Source organism: Heterodontus francisci, chromosome 34, assembly GCF_036365525.1.
Source record: "Heterodontus francisci isolate sHetFra1 chromosome 34, sHetFra1.hap1, whole genome shotgun sequence".
Classification (NCBI taxonomy): domain Eukaryota; kingdom Metazoa; phylum Chordata; class Chondrichthyes; order Heterodontiformes; family Heterodontidae; genus Heterodontus; species Heterodontus francisci.
In genome coordinates, this window is record NC_090404.1 from 12,937,151 (window position 1) to 12,959,779 (window position 22,629).

Below are 22,629 nucleotides of genomic sequence, written 5' to 3' on the forward strand. Positions count from 1 at the left end.
TGATTATGTGTACATGTGTGCTAATGTATGTGTTTATGTGCATGTTTGTGTATCTATGTGTATGTCAGTATATTAATGTTGGTGTTTATGTGTGTATGAGCGTTAATGCGTCTATTTATCTATGTATTTGCGTGTGCGAGTCTGTTAAAGTGTGAGTATGTTCGTCCATGTATGTGCATTAATGTGTATCCTATTGTATGATTTTATGTCTATGTTTCTGTGTACGTGAGACTGTACTAAGGTGTTTGTTTATGTTTATGTGTGTGACTGTGGGAACGTTTATACCAGTCTTTGGGTCTGTTCGTGTTTGTAGGTGAATGTGTGTGGTTGTGTATGTGACTGTGTTTATGTGTGTGTTTGTGTCCGTGTGCCTGTGCATTTTTATTATTTATCAATGTTCCAGAGAGAACCAATATCCCGGTCTGGCCTTGATAGTGTGCATTGTCGAGAATATTCTTCATCGTTCTGTGTATAAATGTATTCTATGCGAGATGCGTTATAACATCAGTTGAATGCATCCAGGAATGCAACTGATGGGCCTCAGAAGTATCAGGAACACAAGCGCGAAGAAACATTAGAATTCAATTTGTCCCAATAAGATTATCAGGCAAAAGGTTATATTGTACACATATTTTTACAATATGATTTCCATGTGGAAAGTTTAAACCTTCGCACAGTGAGCTAGAAGCTGACTTTGTACTGATGGCAACTGAGTCCATGTAACAGAGACCAGTTGTCTTCTCATCTCAGTGTCGGGAGAATGGGAGTATAGTGGGTTAACAAATGCCCTTGCTCCTTTCACTGTTGGAGAAATTGGGGAGAGGTCTACAGTCGGTTCACCATTACCTTTGCCCTCTCTCTACTGGAGACGTGGAGTTACAATGGATTAAGAATTGCCCTTCCCTATCTCTGTTTCACGGGGGCACAGTGGGTTAATAAATTGTCCTTCGCCCTCTTTCTGATGGGAGATTGTGGTACATTTCATGTTCATATGTGGCCCTCACTTAAGCTTCCAGTAGGTGCGATGCTACAACTTAAAGCTGACCCCAATTCAGAATGGGTGGATAACACGGGAAGCAGGAACACCAAGATCCAAAATGCATTGCACGTGCTTGTTAGAAAAGGGAAAAGGTTGCATGTTTAAGAATTTAAGTATTTGGAAGAAAACGTCTTTATTGGTTTTTATTTAAGAATTGAAATGCAATCGAGAGACTCTCATTGACATGAATTGACAGTGTCCAACAGTGCAAGGGAAATGTTCACAAAACTGGGTTTACCGCTCGATTTATTAACTGTTCTGTTGATGATCTTCAAGGGGATCGCTTCATGTCCCACCACACAGGAGTAAGAAGCGCCGCTGGCCCACTCCTCCGCTGCAATGGATAACAGGCTGTAGATGAAGTAGGAGCTATTGTCGTTCTCCGCCATCACCTCGGTGTTCTTGTAGTTGCCGGAATTCACCGACTTGTCATTGACGGTCCACTTGACGAATATCTCTCGGGGGGAGAAACCTCTCACTAAGCAGGTGAGGGAGAGGAACCTCTGAGCAGAGACTTCTTCTGCCGGGGGCAGGAGGACAGACACAGACGGTTCCCGCAGATGTTTAACTGCAGAAAAATTAAAATAAATGTCAATAAACTGGAGAATTCCAGAGACATTGAAACCGGTGGTTACATGTGAGAGGAATGTGCTTTGAGCTGAACTTTAAAGGTTTTCCTTTTCCCCTCTGGGGCCTGTCCTGTTTTCCAGCCCGGAGCAGAAGCGGAAGCAATCCTTCTCTCTGAGAACTTGAAGGGTTAGACTGGAACATTGCATAGGATTTACAGCACAGGAACAGGCCATTCGGCCCAATTAGTCTGTGCTGGTGTTTATGCTCTACATGAATCTTCTCCCACCTTACTTCATCTCCTATTCTTTAATCTCTCATTTTCTTATTTGGCTTCCCATTAAATGGATCACCTATGGTTCCAGTGGGTTCCATCAGTGGAATGACAATTATTTTACCAGAATAATCTATTCGATCACTTAATAGGACGAATTGTCCCTTGCACAAACACGGGAAATAGGCCAAACCTCTCACGTATTGCTTCAATCTCTCTGCTCACCTTTTTCCTTGTGGATGGACTCTCTGAGAGGAGTCGGCAGATCCTGATGGATCACCACGCAGTAGAACTCAACCTCACTCAGCCAGGATTGTGTCGAGATGTTTACAGTGCTGATCACGCTGTCGGGATCCTCTCCGGGTTGGACGGCAATCTCTGATTTCAAAGGCTTCTTTTCTTCGGTCCAGGATACGTTGACTCCATAAGGAGCATTAGACACGACGCAGGTTAAGGTCACCGTCGCCTCCAGTAAGACCTGTTCTATTGATGGTGGCAGTAGTTTAATTACCGGATCGGAGCATGAGGGATCAACTGTGAAACAGAAATGAGAGTCAGCCAAAGCTTCATCTTCAGAATCAGGACAGTAATATTCAGCCTCCACTGACTTAAGTAAAATAATTCACCTTTGAGATATCAACCTCTCGCTCTGAGTGAACCATATCGTTATTTGAAGGATAACGACTGGACAACGATTCTGGGACACTCTTTAAGATATCCTGTGTATTGTCACCCAGGATCCCCTATAATTACTGTGAAGCAAATTCTCGGCATAATATTTGAATAAATTCGAGTGCAATTGTGTCACACACTGAATAACGTTCAATCCAGACCATGGAAGCAGAGAATCACAGAATGTTTACAGGTCAGAAGGAAGTCATTCGGCCCTTCCTCTCAGTGCCAACTCTCTGCAATAGGAACTCAGCTCGTCCTACTCCCTTGTGTTTTCCCCGGAGACCTGCATTTTTTCACTTTAGATAATTATCCCTTTGAAAGACACTGTAGCATCTACCTCCATCACACTCTCAGACAGTGCATTCCAGATCCTAACTACTTGCTGCGTGAATAAAAAAGGTTTTACTCATGTCACCATTGCTTCTTTTGCCATTCACCTTAAATTGGTTTCCTCTGGTTCTCGACCCTTTCATCAATGTGAACAGTTTCTCCATATCTACTCTGCCAATTCCCCTCATGATTTTGAATACCTCCATCAAATCTTCACTTCCCCTTCCCTTCTCTGAGGAGAACAGCTGCGCTTTTTCCAAACTATCCACGTAACTGAAGCCCCTCATCCCTGGAACCATTCCCTTAATGCTTTTCTGCACCCTCTCTAATGCCTTCATGTCCTTCCTAAAGAGCGGTACCCAGAAGAGGGCTCAGTATTTCAGTTGAGGCCGAACCAGTGTTTTATAACTGTTCACCACAACCTCCTTGTTTTTGTAGGCTTTACCTTTATTTATAAAACCCAGGATCCCATCTGATTTTTGAATTACTTTGTCAATCTACCCCTGCCACCTTCAGCAATTTGTATAAATGTACCCCCAGGTCACTCCTGCACCCACTTTAGAATTGTATCCTATATTTTATGTTGCCTTTTCTCGTTTGTCCCACCAGAATATATAACTTCACACTTTTCTTTATTGAATTCCATTTGGCTCGTGCCCACCAGAATGTCTATGTCCTACTTAAGTCCAGCACTTTCCTTCTCACAATTCATAATAATTCCAAGTATTGCGTCATCCGAAATTTTTGAAACTGTGCCCCGAAACCCCAAGTCTAGGTCATTCATATTGCACATTTATGTCTACCAATCGATTTTGTGCCTACTGCATCTCCGCTGATTACAATGGGTCGTCACTTCTGTCAGGAGCTCGACAGAAATTATGCTCGTTCTAAACAAGTGTCAAATGAAGTCCAGAATATTAGATGCAACAGGAGACAAAATTAATTTTCTGATGCCTTTTTTGTAATTTTTTTGACGATGGAAATGTGCAGGAGCAAGTGTGTATTCTCAATCGGGGAGATATAAAATGTCGGGAGAATGGAGTTCCAAGTAGTCTTTTGTAGCACAGCGTAGTTTGTAACGTCGGCGTGAGTGACTTTGCTAAATCTATCTGAGTGATCATTCCTGATATGGCAGGCCGGTGAGAGAGACTCAGAAGGAGGTATGCCCGCAGAGCAGTCATCTGGAAATGAGGAGGCCATTCCGCCTTTAGAGCCTGTTCTGCCAATATATTAGACTATGTGTGATCTGTACCTTAAGTCTAATTATCCTCCTAGGTTCTGGAATCCTTGATATCAGTTCCTAACAAAAATCTATTCATCACATTTTTAAACATTTCACTTGACGCCCAACCTCAACAATTTTGGGAATGAAAGTTCCAAATTGCCGCTGCCCCTTGTGTGAATAGATCCTTCCTGACATCATCTCTGCATATCTTACCTGTAATTTTAGGGTTGCAGTCTTTTGTTCTGAACTCACCTTCAGAGGAAATATTTTCTCTCCACCTACAGTATCAGTTCCATTAATCAACATAAACACCTCAATTAGATCACCCCTTAATCATCTATCCTGAAAAGAATGCAAGCCTAGCCTGTGAAACCTACCTTCAGCGCTTCTCAAGCTGAACACAGTAACCTAAATAAGGTATTTGCTGACAGTCGGGTCCTGGACAACTGCCCAGTTGCAACCGCATACTACCACTTTGAATATGATCAGCCAATCTAGGATAAAACTGAGGCCAATGACTCACTGTTCAATCTCAGAACAAAAGGACACCTTATTTCGTGAGGTTATAGAATCCTGAACCCGAAGGAATTCTGATGCAGAAAGAATGGGGGTTCAATTCCCACTCCAGATATTTGGAGACAAGTGCAAGCTGACACGTTTAGTGTAATGCTGAGCGAGTACTGCATTGTGTGAAGTGCTGGTTTTGGGATGAGATGTTAAACCGAGGGCCTGTCTACCCTTTCAGTTGGCCATGAATTTCCTATGGCACTACCTGGAAGAAAACCAGGGGTGTTCTGTCGGTTATAAAAGCAAAACACTGAGGATGCTGAAAAGCTGGAGCAAAAGCAGAAAATGCTGGAAATACTCAGCAGGTGTGCCTGTTTCCAGGTCAACAGGCATCCCTCAACAATCATGATGAAACAAAGAAAAATCTGGTCAGTATCATATTGCTGTTTCTGGGAGCTTGCTATGCAGCAATTGGATGCAGAATTTTGTACATTACAACAGTGAGTCTATTTCAAAAGTAATCCAATGTCAAGTCCTTTAGAACAATCTGAGGTCGCTGAAGGTGCTTTGTGCAGGAAAGGCTTTCTTTTGCATTTGCATTGGAAGGAAACAAAAAGGGCACGATTCGACATGAGGAACGAGACTGGGGCGTAGTGGTAATGTCAGTGAACGAGTAATTCAGAGGCACAGGCTAATATTCTGGGGACATGAGTTCAAATGCCACCATGGTAGCTGGTAGAATTTGAATTCAATTAATTATTTTTTTAAATTGCATTTAAAGCTATGGTGCCATGCCACTACCATAGATTGTTATAAAACCCCATCTGGTTCACCAATGCCCTTTAGGGAAGTAAATCTGACATCCTTACCTGGTCTGACCTATATGTGACTACAGACTCACAGCAATGTGGTTGACTCTTAACTGATCTCTAAAACTTGAATGATCAGCCATGATCATAATGAATGGCGGAGCAGGCTCGAAGGGCCGAACGGCCTACTCCTGCTCCTATTTTCCTTTTTTCTAAAATGCCTTCGCAAGCCACTTAGCTATCAAGGACAATTGGGGATGGGAAACGAAATCTGGCCTTGCCAGCGATGTCCACATTTCATGAAAGAATAAATAATTGCGGGCTTTGTAATAATTGTAATAAATTCTTAGCTTTGACTAAGATCAGAATGACTTGGAAATATTTAGGGTTGTGTCTCTTACCCTGAGATCTGGTGAAGTTTCGGCTTTGGGTGACCCCTTTATGAGAGACCTGGCAGGTATAGACCGTGTTGGTGAACCATTCCCCAGCGGGGACTGTCACTCGGCTGGTCGCCGAGAAGTTCCCGTTCACTTCATAGGCGGGAGAGTTGACGACGCCCGAATCCATGGGTTGTCCATTCTTCAGCCAAGTCACATTAATTAATTTTGGACGGAAATCGATGATTGAACAGACGGCGGTTGCAAACCTGCTGCTTGAGATTTCTTCACTGGAACTCTGGGTGGCGATAATAGTTGGATGATGTACCACATGATCTACAGGAAAATACATATTATCGGAAGTTAAATTTGTTGACATTCAAACAATTAACAACTGTGGAGCGTTTTACATAGACTCTACAAATCAGGGACAGACCATTCGATCCAACTGTTCGATGCTGGAGTTTGTGCTCCACTCGAGCATCCTTTCACTCTACTTCATTTCGCTGTATCAAAATAAACTTCCATTCCTTGTCCCCGCATATACTTATCCAGCTTCCTCTTAAAGGCATCTATGCTATTCGCCTCAACTAAGGTAAGTTCTACATTCTGGCTGCTCTCTGGGTAAAATAGCTTCTCCTGAATTCCCAATTGGCTTTTTAGTCATTATGTTATATGCATGACTTCCAGTTTAGGTCTAACCTGTCGTTTCGGTCACACCTCTGCCTTCTCTTTTGTAGAGAAAAGGCCACCAGCCTAGTCAATCTTTGACAGTTATAATCTCTCCGTTCGAGCATCGTCCTTGTAATAGTTTTTGGTTCCTTCTCCAGTGCCCCTGTATCATTCTCCTAATATGGAGTACTCTATGTGCGACATGGAGACCAGAGCTATATATTCAGTATGCTAAGTGTGATAGGGAGACCAGGACTATGCACAATTGTCTAAGTCTTGTTTAACCAATTGTGTCTACAATTTGAGCATCAATTCTCTAATTATCACCGTTCCACATCATCATCCCCCACCGCCGACCCCTGTGTCCCTCAACACCAACCTGGCATTTCCTTGCTCCAGACCGACTCGCCACGTCGAACCTCGCAGTAGATTTTGCTGCTTCCCACCTCTGACTCGGTGATGGTTAACTGGCTGCTCAGGGTGTAGGTTCCCTTCTTGTTCAGCACTGACGGGTAAGTCTTCAATCCAGTGGTGATCGGCTCGTTATTTTTCTTCCAGGAAATGGCCGTGATTTCAGGGGTGTAATCCATTGCCAAACAACCATAGGCCAAGGAGCCGTCGGTGTTGGGTTGTTCACAGAAGCCGAACAGGCCGTAGAGGGTGGGGGGAGACGGTGTCGCTGAGAAGGAATGTCAGAGTTAAAATGTTAGAATCTGTGAACCATGCTTACAAAATAACGAGAGAAGTCGAAGTTTGACTACAGTTATAATCTAATTCCAACGTTTTCCGATAAATGCCTTCTTTTTCTGAGTTGAAAGAGATGAAGTGAATGGTCTTCATGTAACTCCAGTCTTGTACATCAGGGAAGGCACGAGTCTGAAAGAGGCATTCTTTCCCTGAGGCCCGTAATAAGGACTGAATGTCCAATAATGTATCCTGTACTTCCTCCAGCTCTTGATCCCTTGTTGAGGAACCCTGCTCTCATTCTCCAACCACTTTCACACTAGGTTGCTCCACATTTAATCCACTGATCTCCTCGCTATATCCTTTTGCTGTCAACATCCTATTATCAACATAAAACTGGACCATTCAGTCTTATGTCGGTGGTGGGCAAATTATTGGAGAGGATTCTGAGAGACAGGATTTATGATTATTTGGAAAAGCATAGTTTGATTAGAGATAGTCAGCATGGCTTTGTGAGGGGCAGGTCATGCCTCACAAGCCTTATTGAATTCTTTGAGGATGTGACAAAACACATTGATGAAGGAAGAGCAGTGGATGTGGTGTATATGGATTTTAGCAAGGCGTTTGATAAGGTTCCCCATGGTAGGCTCATTCAGAAAGTAAGGAGGCATGGGATACAGGGAAATTTGGCTGCCTGGATACAGAATTGGCTGGTCCATAGAAGACAGAGGGTGGTAGTAGATGGAAAATATTCAGCCTGGAGCTCTGTGACCAGTGGTGTTCCGCAGGGATCTGTTCTGGGACCTCTGCTCTTTGTGATTTTTATAAATGACTTGGATGAGGAAGTGGAAGGCTGGGTTAGTAAGTTTGCCGATGACACAAAGGTTTCTGGAGTTGTGGATAGTGTGGAGGGCTGTTGTAGGTTGCAACAGGACATTGACAGGATGCAGAGCTGGGCTGAGAAGTGGCACATGGAGTTCAACCTGGAGAAGTGTGAAGTGATTCATTTTGGAAGGTAGAATTTGAATGCAGAATACAGGCTTAAAGACAGGATTCTTGGCAGTGTTGAGGAACAGAGGGATCTTGGGGTCCACGTCCATAGATCCCTCAAAGTTGCCACCCAAGTTGATAGGGTTGTTAAGAAGGCGTATGGTATGTTGGCTTTCATTAACAGGGGGATTGAGTTTAAGAGACGCAAGGTTATGCTGCAGCTCTATAAAGCCCTGGTTAGACCACACTTGCAATATTGTGTTCAGTTCTGGTCGGATGTGGAAGGAAGGATGTGGAAGCTTTAGAGAGGGTGCAGAGGAGATTTACCAGGATGCTGCCTGGACTGGAGGGCATGTCTGATGAAGAAAGGTTGAGGGAGCTAGGGCTTTTCTCATTGGAGCGAAGAAGGATGAGAGGTGACTTGATAGAGGGGTACAAGATGATGAGAGGCATAGATAGAGTGGATAGCCAGAGACTTTTTCCCAGGGCGGAAAGGGCTATCACCAGGGGGCATAATTTTAAGTTGATTGGAGGAATGTTTAGGGGAGATGTCAGAGGTAGGTTCTTTACACAGAGAGTGGTGGGTGCGTGGAATGCACTGCCAACGGTGGTAGTAGAAGCAGATACATTAGGGACATTTAAGCGACTCTTAGATAGGTACATGGATGATAGTAGAATGAAGGGTATGTAGGTAGTTTGATCTTCGAGTAGGTTAAAGGGTCGGCACAACATCGTTTGCCGAAGGGCCTGTACTGTGCTGTACTGTTCTTTGTTCTATGTTCTATGTTCTATTCCACGGTGTCAAACTTTCGTTATCTCTCCCTTTAAAGATACTGCCGTAAAGCCTGTCTCTTAAAACAAGTTTTTGCTCAACTGTCCTAGTATGGTCCTATCTGACTGAATGTCAGTTTTTTTTTCTGATTACGCTGTTGTGCATCATCTTGGAACATTTTACTATGCTAAAGGCGCTATATAAATGTAAATTGTTGTTGTTTTCAGGGGATACACTGATATAACGCCCACGGATAGATTAACTAGTTGTATTACCTTTAAACCAAATTAAAGCATGTTTATGAAGCATAACCCAGAGTTATTACCTAATAGAACTTTATAGCACTGAAGGAAGTCATTTGATAACAATCTCTCCACCAGCACGGCCCAACATTCAGAGCCCAATGTTCTTATCAAACGTTCCATTTTATCCAATCATTTTCAATTCTGTTCGCAGCATTTATTCCAATACGATATCCCAGATCCTATAACCGTCTGTATGGGAAAATAGATTCATACCCCGCTCCCTTCATTCTTTTGCTGCTGATCTTGAAACTGTTTCCTCTGCGTATCAACTCGCCAAATTGTTGAAATATGCTTCCGATTTCCTGAATAAAACCCTTTATTATTCAAAACCCTTCTATCATACCTCATATTAACATTCTTTGTGCCCATGTCAATAAAGGACTTTTATAATAAATGCGTGGAGTTTTCTTTAAAATGTGGACTGAATAACTTACCGCACAAATTCCAATAAAGAACTCTTGCATCACCTACTTTCTAAATTTCAAGCTTCAGATGAATTGGGATTGATTCGAGTCTATCACTTTCCTTCTGAGTATTTAAGGAGGAGCTTTGCAGTGTGACCTGTCCCCTATCCCATTCTACTGAATGAATCTCTCCTGAGTTTCCTTTCACTCTTACTCAATTTAATAGTCTCAATTATGCATTATTCCCAAAATTGATTAATTGGAATTTGTTCTTTTTGTTCCATTTCAGTTTCCAAAGAACCTTCCAACATCCCGCCAATGAGAACATACGCAGCTTTCTGGGTCGTTAGCCACCTCTTAGTCATAGTCATAGAGTTACACAGCACAGAAACAGGCCTGTCGGCCCATCGTGTCTGTGCCGGCCATCAAACACCTAACTATTCTAATCCCATTTTCCAGCACTTGGCCCGTAGCATTATATGCTATGACATTTCAAGTACTCATCTAAATTCTTCTTAGATGTTATGAGGGTTTCTGCCTCAACCACCTCTTCAGGCAGTGCGTTCCAGATTTTCCTCAAATCCCCTCTAATCCTCCTGCCCCTTACCTTAAATCTATGCCCCCTGGTTATTGACCCCTCCGCTAAGGGAAAAAGTTCTCTTGTTGCTGTTTATACCAAACATGATATGAACTTAGGACAGGTTTCTTTTTTTATTCGTTTCATGGGATGTGGGCATTAATGCCAAGGCCAGCATTTGTTGCCCATATCTAACTGCCCTTGAGAACATGGGGGTGAGCTGCCTCCTTGAGTCAGCAGTCCATCTGGTGTAGGTACACCCACAGTGCTGTTAGGGAGGCAGTTCCAGCGACAGTGAAGGAACGACATGTAGTTCCAAAGTCAGTATGGTGTGTGGCTTGAAGGGGAACTTGCAGATTTCGGTGTTCCCACGTATCTGCTGTCCTTGTCCTTTGAGGTGGAATAGGTCGCGGGTTCGGAAGGTGCTGTTGAAGGAGACGTGGTGTGTTGCTGCAGTGCATTTTGTATGTGGTACACGCTGCTGCCACTGTGTGTCAGTGGTGAAGGGAGTGTATGTTTATTGGTGGATGGGTCTCTGATCAAGCTGGCTAATTTGACTTGGACATTGTGATGTTTGCTGACTGCTGTTGATGCCGCATTTATCCAGGCAAGTGGAGTGCATTCCATCACACACTTGATGTGTGCCTTGTAGATGGTGGACAGGCATTAGGGAGTGAGGAGGTGGGGTATTTGCTGCAGAATTCCCAGCCTCTGACCTGCTCTTGCAGCCATCGTTCTTATGCGGCTGCTCCAGTTCAGTTCCTCGGCAATGGTAACCCCCAGGATGGTGGTTGATAGTTGGGATACGGCAATGGTAACGCTGTTACATATCAAGAGGAGATGGCTAGAATCTCTTTTGTTGGAGATTGTCATTGTCTGCCACTTGCGTGGCGTGGGACTTACGTGCCACTTATCAGCCCAAACCTGAATGTTGTCCTGGTCTTGCTGCATGTGGACATAGACTGCTTCAGTACCTGAGGAGTTGGTAATGGTACTGGACATAGTGCAATCATCAGCCAACATCCTCACCTCTGACCTTATGATGGAGAGCAGGTCATTGATGAAGCAGCTAAAGATGTATGGACCTAGGACATTACCCTGAGGAACTCCTGCAGTGATGTCATGCAGCTGAGATGATTGGCCTCAAGAACTACAAACACCTTCCTTTGTACTAGGTATGACTCCAACCAGGGAAGAATTTCCCCCCGATTCCCATTGACTTCAATTTGGCTAGGGCTCCTTGTGCCACACTTATTCAAATAGTGCCTTGATATCAAAGACAATCACAATTGAGTTCAGCTCTTTTGTCCATGTCTCCTCTAAATAGTTAATATTGCCATTCCTTAAATATCATAAATCAATTGGCTGTCGGCAGAGTCAATGAATGGAAGGGCAAAAATTATTTGAGTAGAATTCGGCTTGGGCAGTGGCACAAAGTGAGCACTCATTGGCCACCCATTATCCACGGTGCTGCATATTCAGTTCCATTGCAGGCAACGGAATGCAGGCCTGGTGCTATAGGATTAGAGAATTTCAAATGCTACACCCTTGTTAACAAGAAGTAGGTAAAGATAAACCGAAACCTTCTGTCAGTCAGTTTAACCTTAATGATGGGAAAACTTTTAGAAACGGTAATCCGGGAAAAACAGTCCCTGGGCAAATGTCAATTACTTAAGGAAAACCAGGACGTATTTATTCAATGCAAAAATCTTGTTGAACTAATTTAGTAACGTTTTTAATGAAGTAACTGATCGGGTTGATGACAGCAATGTGGTTGATATGATATACCTGGATTTCCAAAAGGTACTTGATAAAGTGCCACATAACAGGCTTTTCAGCAAAGTTGAATCCCACTGAATTAATGGCAATGGCAGCATGAATACGTATTTGGCTGAGTGACAGGAAACAGAGAGTAGTGGTGAATCGTCGCTTTTCAGACTGGAGTGGGGTTCCCAGGGGTCAGTGCTAGGAGCTCTGCTTTTCTTAATCTATATTGACGACCTATACTTGGATGTGCAAGCCATAATTTCAAAATTTGCAGGTGACACAAAACTTGGAAGTATTGTGAACTGTGAGGTCGATAGTGATAGACTTCAAGAGGATATAGACAGTCTGATGGAATGGGCGACAAGTGGCGGATAAAATTTCAGAAAAATGCAGAGAATTATGAAGTTTTGGTAGGAAGAACGAGGAGATGCAATATAAAATAATGGATACAATTCGAAAGCGGGTGTAGGAGCAGAGGAACTTGGGGGTATCTGTGTATAATTCATTGAAGGTGGCAGGACAGGTTGAAAATGTGGTTAATATAGCATTTGGGATCCTGGGCTTTATAAATAGAGGCATAGAGTACAAAAGCAAGAAAGTGAGATTGAATCTTTATAAAACACTGTTTGAGCCTCTACTGGAGTGTTGCGATCAATTCTGAGCACCATACTTTAGGAAGGTTGTGAAGGCATTGGATAGAGTGCAGAAAAGATTCACAAGAATGGTTCCAGAAATGAGGAATTTCGGTGATGTAAATATATTTGTGAAGCAGGGGCTTCTCTTTAGAGAAGAGTAAGATGAGAGGGGATTTGATAGAGGTGTTCAAAACCATAAGGCGACTGGATAGAATAAATGGAGAGAAATTGTTTCCGTTGGTGGCAGGGTCAAGTACCGGATGAAACTGATTTAAGGTAATTGGCAAAAGAACCCGAGGCGACAGGAGGAAAAAAATTATGTAGCGAGTTGTTAAGATCTGGAATACGCTGCCTGCGACTGTGTGGAAGCAGATTCAATCGTGGCTTTCAAAAATAAATTGGATAATTATATACGAACATACATACAAACATACGAATAAGAATCAGGAGTAGGTCACTCGGCCCTTCGAGCCTGTTTCGCCATTCAATAAGTTCATAGCTGAACTGATTGCTCCACATTTCCACCGATCCCAGATAACCTTCCACCCCCTTGCTTATCAAGTATCTATCTAATTCTGCCTTAAATATATTCAAAGACTCGGCTTCCACCGCCTTTTGAGGAACAGAATTACAAAGACTCACGACCCTATGAGAGAACAAAATCTCCTCATCTCTGTCTTAAATGGGCGACCCCTTATCTTTAAACAGTGAGCCTTAGTTCTAGGTTCTCCCACAAGGGAAAACAACCTTCCCATATCCACCCTGTCAGGACCCATCAGCATCTTATATGTTTCAAACACGTCGCCTCTTACTCTTCTAAATTCCAGTGGATACAAGCTTAGCCTGTCCAATCATTTCTCGTAAGACAGCCCGCCTATTCCAGGTATTAGTCTAGTAAATCTTCTCTGTGCTGCCTCCAACGCATTTACATTCTTCCTTAAATAAGGAGACCAGTACTGTACGCAGTATTCCAGATGTGGTTTCACCAATGCCCTGTATAACTGAAGCATAACCTGCCAACTTTTGTATTCAATTCCCCTCGCGATAAACAATAACATTCTATTGGCTTTCCTAATTACTTGCTGTACCTGCATACTAACCTTTTGCATTTCATGCACGAGGACACCCAGATCCCTCTGTATCTTAGAGCTCTGCAATCTCTCACCATTAAGATAATATGCTTCTTTCTTATTCTTCCTGCCAAAGTGGGCAATTTCACACTTTCCCACATTATACTCCATTTGCCAGGTCTTTGCCCACTCATTTAACCTATCTGTATCCCTTTGTAGCTCCTTTATGTCCTCCTCACTTTCCTATCTATCTTTGTGTCATCAGCACATTTAGCAATCATGCAAAAAGCTGAGGCCACAGCACAGATCCCTGTGACACACCACTCGTTACATCTTGCCAACCAGAAAATGACCCATTTATGCCTACACTCTGTTTCCTGTTAGCTATCCAATCTTCTATCCATGCCAATATGTTACCCCCACACCATGAACTTTTATTTTCTGCAATAACCTTTGACGTGGCACCTTATCAAGTTCCTTCTGGAAATCTAAGTACAATACATCCATCGGTTCCCCTTTATCCACAGCACATGTAACTCCCTCAAAGAACTCCAATAAATTGTTCAAACATGATTTCCCTTTCACAAAACCATGTTGGCTCTGCCTGATTACCTTGATTTTTTTCTAAATGCCCTGCTATAATGTCTTTAATAATAGCTTCTAACATTTTCCCTAAGACAGATGTTAAGCTAACTGGCCTGTAGTTTCCTCCTTTCTGTCTCCATCCCTTTTTGAATAAAGGAGATACATTCGCTATTTTCCAACCTAATGGAACCTTCCCTGAATCTAGGAACATATTCAAAATTGTGAGAACTTTTAATAGAGGAGCAAGTAGGGAGAAGCTGTTTCCTCTGCCAAGCAATTCAAAGGCCACAGATTTAACATAATAGGCAAACGAACTGGAGCGGAAATTAAATTAAAATTTTGATATTGAGGGATGTTAAGTTCGGGAACGCACCAGGTAACCGGATATATACGTGAAGGGGACTACTTTGCAGGGTTACGAGAAAAATGCTGGGGTTTAGGACTTAATCAGACAGCTCTATTAAAGCCCGCACAGGCACGACAGGCCGAATTACTTCCTACTGTGCGGTAAGATTCGATGATTCTACTCGACTCAATGAAATTAATTCTTCAAGATTTCCTTCTAGAAGGGAAGGAAATTATTCATAATTTTGAACATCTCTATCAAACTTGTTTTTATTGTTTGTTCTTAATGAAAGAAGATTTTAAAATCAAGGGATCTGAGGAATTTGAACAAATGTTAGATTCGCATCACTACAGAGCCCTAAAGAACGTTGTGAATGCAGACCCATTGTAGGTTGACTGTCTGTCTTTAAATGTTTCACAGAGATGTAGTTGTGACTTTGTGCCTTATGTTGTGACCCAGTCCAATAACAACTCACTCGAGATTGTCCCTGCATGTTACTATTTTTTTAAAATGAACAAAATAATGGTTTTAAACATAAGGTTCCCATGATGGTTATTGGAGCGGGAGACTACACATTCTCTATTTAAATTTTCAGAACTTAAATTGTCAAAATAACTACCAGTCTCCCATCAGATCAGAACTGGCGCTATTCTCTGGACCGTGACATTCACTTCCTGAAACTGTTTGTTCTGAAGTTGCGCTCAGTATCAGCCCACTCTGATTCAATAATTACCTGATATTCAAAAAGACTAAAGAATTAAAATGTGTGAAGATACGTTATCAGGAAGAATGTCAAAATCAATTAATGCCCCTTGTTTCATTTGGCCTGTGGAAAAGTTTATTTTTATGTATCTGCCTAGAGGACTCGCAGTTTATTGGTTAGATTCAGATTAATCTGCATTTTCTGCATTACCTGCCTGTCAAATCAGGTACATAAAGCACAGTAAAACTCCATTTACACGGCCCTGTGAGGCGCTGCGAGTCAGGTACAGCAAGAGTTGATACCGTTCGCACTGCCGGGTCAGACTCAACACGAGTTCAATGGAAAATATAGTTCCCTATGAACTGCCCAGTTAAATATTCACGGTTCACATACATCAAAAATTAGACATAGAGTAAAACTCCTTCTACACTGGCCGATCAAGGACTATGAGGCCAGGTTATACTCCGTTTAGATACAGAGTATCGATCGGATGAAAAACTAGCAGCTTGAGTACAACACAGGCTGGATACATTATAAACATCCCGATAAAATGCCCCCGCAGATTCTTCCAAGTTCGTTATACCACAATTATATACATAGTAACGTTTCCTCCACACTGACTCATCAAATTCCGCCAGCTCACCTACTGCACCAATTAGATACAGGATAAATGTATATAGAGCTTGTCCATCAAACTTACCGCTCTCGTGAAGAACAAATTACATACACAGTGAAAAATCTCCCGCTACACTATCACTTCCAACATTACTAGGGCAGGTACAACACGAATTATATACAGAGTCAAACATCGTCTACGCTGGTCAATCAAACACTCCTCGGTCATGCACACCATGGGTTAGACATACAGTTATGCTGCCTCCAGATGATACCATCAAGCATTCCAAGGGAAGGTGCAGCAGGGATTAGATACAGAGTAAATCTCCACCCAACTAAATCATCAAAATAACTTCTGGCTTCCATCATATCAGAGCAGGCAATGTTTTCTGCATTGTTACCGTTACTTTCTGAAGCTGCTTTGGAAGTGAGCTGAGGATCAGGTCAATCTCATTCAATAATCGTCTGATATTCAAAATGTTGAACCTTCATCAAAAATTGGGATTTTTTTTATAGAAAGAAGTTTAATCTCAATTTATGATTTGCTGTTTCATCAAAGCAATGGAACTATTTATATATAATCGGGCTCCAGACCTTGCACCTTATTAGTTGGATGAAGCTTAAGGTTCTTTAAACACTGCAGGATAAAAACACTCTCAGGTTAGATACAAGATAGATAAGTTAGAATAAAGCTCCCTCTGTACTGTCTTTTCATTGCGCTTTAACGTTAGATGTAACAAGAGGTGTAAACTCCGTCTACACTATATTATTCCTATATATTCCTTCGACAGTACTTTTCAAACCCGCGACCTCTACCATCTAGAAGGATAAGGGCAGCAGATGCATGGGAACACCACCACCTGCAAGTTCCATCCAAGCCACACAACATCCTGACTTGGAACGAAATCGCTATTCCTTCACTGTCACGGGGTCAAAATCCTGGAACTCGCTTCCTAACAGCAAGGACTGGAGCGGTTCAAGAAGGTAGCTCACCACCACCTTCTCAAGGGCAATTAGGGATGGGCAATGAATGCTGGCCTTGCCAGCAATGTGCACATCCCACGAAAGAATAAAAAAAACTTCACTTTACGCGGGCCCATCAAACGTCCCCTGGTCAGTTACAGCATGGGCACTGAATAGATTAACGATCCTTCGACACTCTGCCTGTACTGCTACTGAACTGTTCCTTCTAAATGCCACACACTGGGTTACCGGTGGCATTCCTGAGGTGCATCCTTAAACTTAAAGTCAAAGTTATACCTTTCTCACAAATACAAGCTTCTTAAATAAATGGGTCAAACTTCACTCCTTGAAATTCAGGAGAACGAACCAGAAGGTTTAAAACCAATCAGAAGGACTGCTGATTCTCACACAGAGAGCAGGCGCACACAAAGAGAACAGCCACAAACGATGCAACAATCGTGTTCACAGCAGATAGATCTTGTTCAGACTGTCAATTTCAATTAAACCAATGTTAATCGATCTCTAATCAATTTATGACCACGTCAACTCTGTACATGCTTCGAAATTAAACTATTAGTTTGAAAATCTCTCTTCGACTTCCAACAATTGCTCCCTCTCTGTCTACAATCTTCTGAACCCTGTAAGCTTTAGTTTTCCTGAAAACAACTATATCGAGATAATTTCCAGTCGAGGTTCATTTGCTGCTTGTGACATGGGTCTCAGTGACAGAATACGAATTCATCAAACCAGGAAAGACTTACATTGAAAGGGATTACCCACTGGTTTGGTATATTTCACAATTAAATGTAACCTATAAAATAATCGAGGCTATGCATGAGATAATAATTTAAAATCTGCGACTACACCTTATTGAGTTGAGCACAGCTGAGTAAGAAAATTTATTGTTTTCTCAATTAATTTTTGACACAATTAAATATTCTCTGCAATCTGAGATTTTGCACCAACTGTAATCCTGACCAATGCACAACGCAATGGTGGGAGGCCATTTATATTTAATGAATGAATACTGTATTATATTATAGTGTAAGTTAATATTGATGTTAGCTAATGTATACTCTATTATAATAAAATGAGTTAATAGTGCTTCGAGACTTGAATCTTACTAGTAGCTTGTGACATATTAGTGTTTCAACCATATTAATATGACACGTTATTAATACTAAATCAAAAACTTCATGTTAATAGATCAATACTTTCAAATATATTAATTTTACTTAACTTAAAAACATTTCAATGCTTTAAAAATCATTAGTGACTTCTAATAATGCGATGCTCTCTCTGGACACACATGTAAACTTTGTATGTTTCTGACTACTCTGATATAACACAAACTCTGTCTATTCTCAGAGTATATTTCACATGATGGATTTAGGAAAGGACGATGACAAACTGTTCCAAGTTTAGTCAGGAAGGCATCTGCGTTACGAACGCAGGACGGTAGCATTATGTGTTAACTAAAGCAGGATTCTTGATTTTAACGGTTGCCCTAAATTGTACAAATGGCCGGGCAGTTTGCGGTCAGTGGCAGAGCCTCCACTATTTAATGGTAGATAAAATATGTTGCAATTTATTCCAGTAATGTTTGAACTACAAGCGACAATACCTGTCAGTCTGATCCTGCAACCTGTTACCTGTTAAAGATCAGTTTACTGATAACTGTCCCACTATCTAACAACAAGCAACGTTGAAAGAACAATATGGTTTCGGCTGCACAATATTAATTTCATAACCCGACAGAAATATGAAATTTACAAAATGAAATTTACAACTCGGATTCAATTGATGATTAAATATAATCCGTCATTCTTCTGCATAGAACAGGGCGAAAACAATAAATTAAAAGCGCATCATTAAAATTAATACTGCAGCGAATCAGTATGTTTTAATTAAAATAATTTCAGGCATAATCAGAAATTATTGCCAGTCTCTAAATGTTTCCGTTCGCATTAATTGTGCCAGTGCACTGCAGAATTGTGGAAGGCCAATATTGTTTAATAAATTAATATTGATACTATTGCATATTTTATTAATATTGGGAGATATCACGGTATTCTAATCGTTTGAGCTATATTAGCCTAACTACCCATCAACCTGCAAACTCGATAAATATTTAATTTGTAATTACAGTAAAATTATACGTTTTAAATATAAGCATCCTTATCTATAGATTAATAGTTGTACCTACAAATATCACTAAAATAAAAATATTTTCTAAAGTCTCTTTAAACGATATTTGATGTTCAAAACCTGCCTGCTTTCTGCTTACAATCTTATTTTAGACAGTTTTAATCACTTATAATGTTTGCATTCGATCATAAAACCTGCAGCCGCTTGATCTCACTGAGATTAAATATCGTAGAAACTCTGAACATTTTCACAAACTTTAGATATTCAAAGTAAGCCAGGCACACACTCTCCTCGGCAGGCAAACACTAAATCGCATCAGTGAGTAGCTGAATCCCACAGCACAACGTTTTGTGGAACGGAATTTTAATTCTCTAAAGGCCTTCAGCAGAATCAAATATAACACTGAAAAAAAAACCTCAATACATATTCCATCGAAGCTGCCAGTCACTGAATGAACTATTTATTATGTAAGTATAAATTTAAAATAATGTGAGCAGAATTTAGCAGACAAAACATATTTAATAATTTAACGTTGAAACTATAGCATATTTAGTAATATTGGGTGATATTACTAAAGTATAATAAGTGAAATTATATTAATTTAAATCTGAGCAATGCTGAAAATGTGTTAATTATGCAGTTCTTAGTTACAGTAACAGTTCATGTATTATATATGAGCGTTCATAAGCATTAGATTAAAGATAACAATTTAATTATTACGAATAAAAATAGATTAAAGTATCGTAATGATATTTTGATGGCTAAAGCTTTCTGCCCACAATCCTATTTGAAACATATTTTAGCACTTAATGTTTGTATTCGTTCAGAAAAGCTGTGGCAACAAAATATCACCGAGATTCAACAATGTGGAAATGCCAAACTGCTTAACAACATTTCGGTATTTAAAGTAACACAGGCACACAGACTCATCAGCAGATAAACACCAAATCACATAAAACAGGCACTGAATCCCTCAGTAGCATCGTTTGTAGAGAAACAGCTGTATTCTCTAATCCCTTTGCACCACAATCAAATGAAACATTGCAAACAATTTCAATATAAAATCAACCGAACCCACGTTTCAGTTAATCAATGAATGGCTAAAATAAGAGAAATATAGAATAAAGACACAAATAAAACCTTTACTGAATGAGCTGTTTCTTACCTGCAGTCACCGTCACCATGGTCCCTTGTCCCCAGTAGTCCATGATGTCACAGTGTTACATTCCCTGGGCTGGGTCACACAATAACCGGCTTTGCACAGAATAGAGAGAAATCCAACATTAGTTTAAATGTTGCTAAATCAGAGGCAAAGTAAAGCCACGATGGATCTTCATTAAAATATAAGTGTGTTAATGGTATTTTTCAATGTTTATAAATGATCCTGACGTTTTATATTGCATCGGGTAATCCATGAACATGCTATCGAAATCAGCAATGGTGAATTAATAATTATCATAATTCATCCATATTAAACTGTGCTAGAAGCAAATGCTACTTTATTGCATATACAGCTGGATTGTAAAAGCGAGCAAGGACCCAGATTCAATCAATTAGTGCAGAGGGACTTTTTGTATTGACAGTAACTGCTGTGCCACCCAGTATAACACGGTACTGTACAGAGCGAGTTTCTTATACAAAAACCCCAGACAGCGGATGTGCTCAAACCTACGATCTCTACCACGGCAGGAACTTCGAAGGAAATGAGTCTTAAATTGAAGTAATTGCTAGAAGTATTAGAGATTTGTAAAAATGTATAAAATTCTTCTGGTTTGTAAGTGTTGACTGACATGCAAAATCTGGACAGATACTTTTAAGAGTATTTCAATCTCCTTTGCACATATAATGACCAGTGTGAACTGAAATGTCTCACTGATGCACACTTAGGGTAGTCGGAATCAGGTTTCTGAGAACTCTGTGGAATTTAATCTCTGTGTTTTACAGTTAATAGTCCACCTCAGTATTTGACACGGTGTGTCTCACTGTGATACCCACTGTAGTACCCACTGTGACACGAACCCGCACAAATACTCTTTCATTGCCATTGTCAGAATAAAATCGCTCAGTCAACAGAAGGTTTTGCAGATTTTGATTATCCATCTATGAGTTTTTCCTCAGAATGGCGGATTTGGACTAAAATTGGCCCCCATTGATAGAATATCAACGATTTCATTGACTCCCTTTTCGCCAATGCTGGGCACTGCAAGCAGTACCCGCGGGTCCTTATCCTTATTAGCTTGGTTAATGTGAATTTTATTTTAACCTATTTATTGCTGTATCAAATACATCCTTCTAGTCTAAGTTAAAAACATCTCAATGTATATCATACCATTACTGACCGTTAGCTTTGGACGGGATGTGCTGCAAATTTTATCACTCTGTTTCTGTACGAGCCCAGGATTTGCTTGGGTCGCAGTGGGTCTCTTGCACAGTAATACATGGCGGTGTCTTCGGATCTCAGACTTTTGATCTCAATATAGGTTGTGGAAGAGGCTCTGGAAGGAATGATTCGACCTTGGACTCCAGGCGCGTAATAGATGGTATCCGATGGTTTTCTGTAAGCAAGGAGCCACTCCAGCCCCTTCCCTGGAGCTTGCTTAACCCAGTGCACATAGTAGCTGTCCAGACTGAATCCGCTCACGGAGCAGGAAAGCTTGTGAGATTCTCCGGGCTTTTTCGTCACCGAAGCTGACTGGGTCAGCACAATATCGGACCGGACATCTGTCAGTTGAATGAAACAAATATCATCACATTAGATAACATTCAAATCAATAAATAGAAATAAAAACACAATATCTGAAGCAGACTTCTGTTGTGTGACTAAACCGGTCAGGAATACTCACAGGTGAAGCAAGCCAGCAGCACACAGAGGCACGGGGCAAGTCCCATAGTTCAGTCTCTCGGTATAACTGACTCAGGAACGTGTCTCGATGCCACAGCAACGCCTCCTGATTGTGAAGTTGGAGCTGAACCGTCCCGCTATTTGTACTGGCTGGAGCCCGATACGAAAAAGCCAACTGGGAACTGGGAGGCCCTCACGCCACCGTCCTCCCCACCCACACACCACCCCGCCCCCAGCAACAGGCTGACTCCTCCTCTGTTTTCCTGTATGAGTCCAGCGATGTAAATAATAATTAACCATTAATAATACGTGGTCTGTGTCTATTCCATAAAATTACCTTGGCTTTGCCGATTTATAGTTGGGGACTATATACAGTTTCGCCAAAATATATTTCGTTTAAAATTGAATCTCCATGTACCTTCCCAATAAACACCTCTCCTTAGCTCGGGGTCCAATTCCTCCCAGGTGGACGGAACATATCCCATGGAATCATTTCAAAGAAAAGCAGGGGAAATCTCCCCTGTGTCCTGGGGCCGATAATAATCCCTCTACCAACATCAGCGAAACGGATTATTTGATCATTTATCACAATGCAGTTTGATGATCTTTCTTTGCGCAAATTGGCGACCGTGTTTCCCTACACCACCGCAGTGATTATGCTTCCGATATTTTCATTCACTGTAAAGCTCTTTGAGATATCCTGACGCTCTGCAAGGTGCGATATAAATGCAAGTCTTTCTTTTATTCC

The 22,629-nt window shown here is 41.3% G+C and overlaps 1 gene segment (V, D, J or C); it reads right to left on the reverse strand.

Annotated features, from left to right (window-relative positions):
• Positions 1-1,153: 1,153 nt before the first annotated feature.
• Positions 1,154-22,004, reverse strand: LOC137348646 (Ig heavy chain C region, secreted form-like). The segment is given in 7 exon segments: positions 1,154-1,607; positions 2,106-2,414; positions 5,828-6,139; positions 6,855-7,154; positions 20,205-20,255; positions 21,386-21,760; positions 21,883-22,004. Coding segments are annotated over 7 exon segments (1,785 nt in total).
• Between the last annotated feature and the right edge of the window lie 625 nt (positions 22,005-22,629).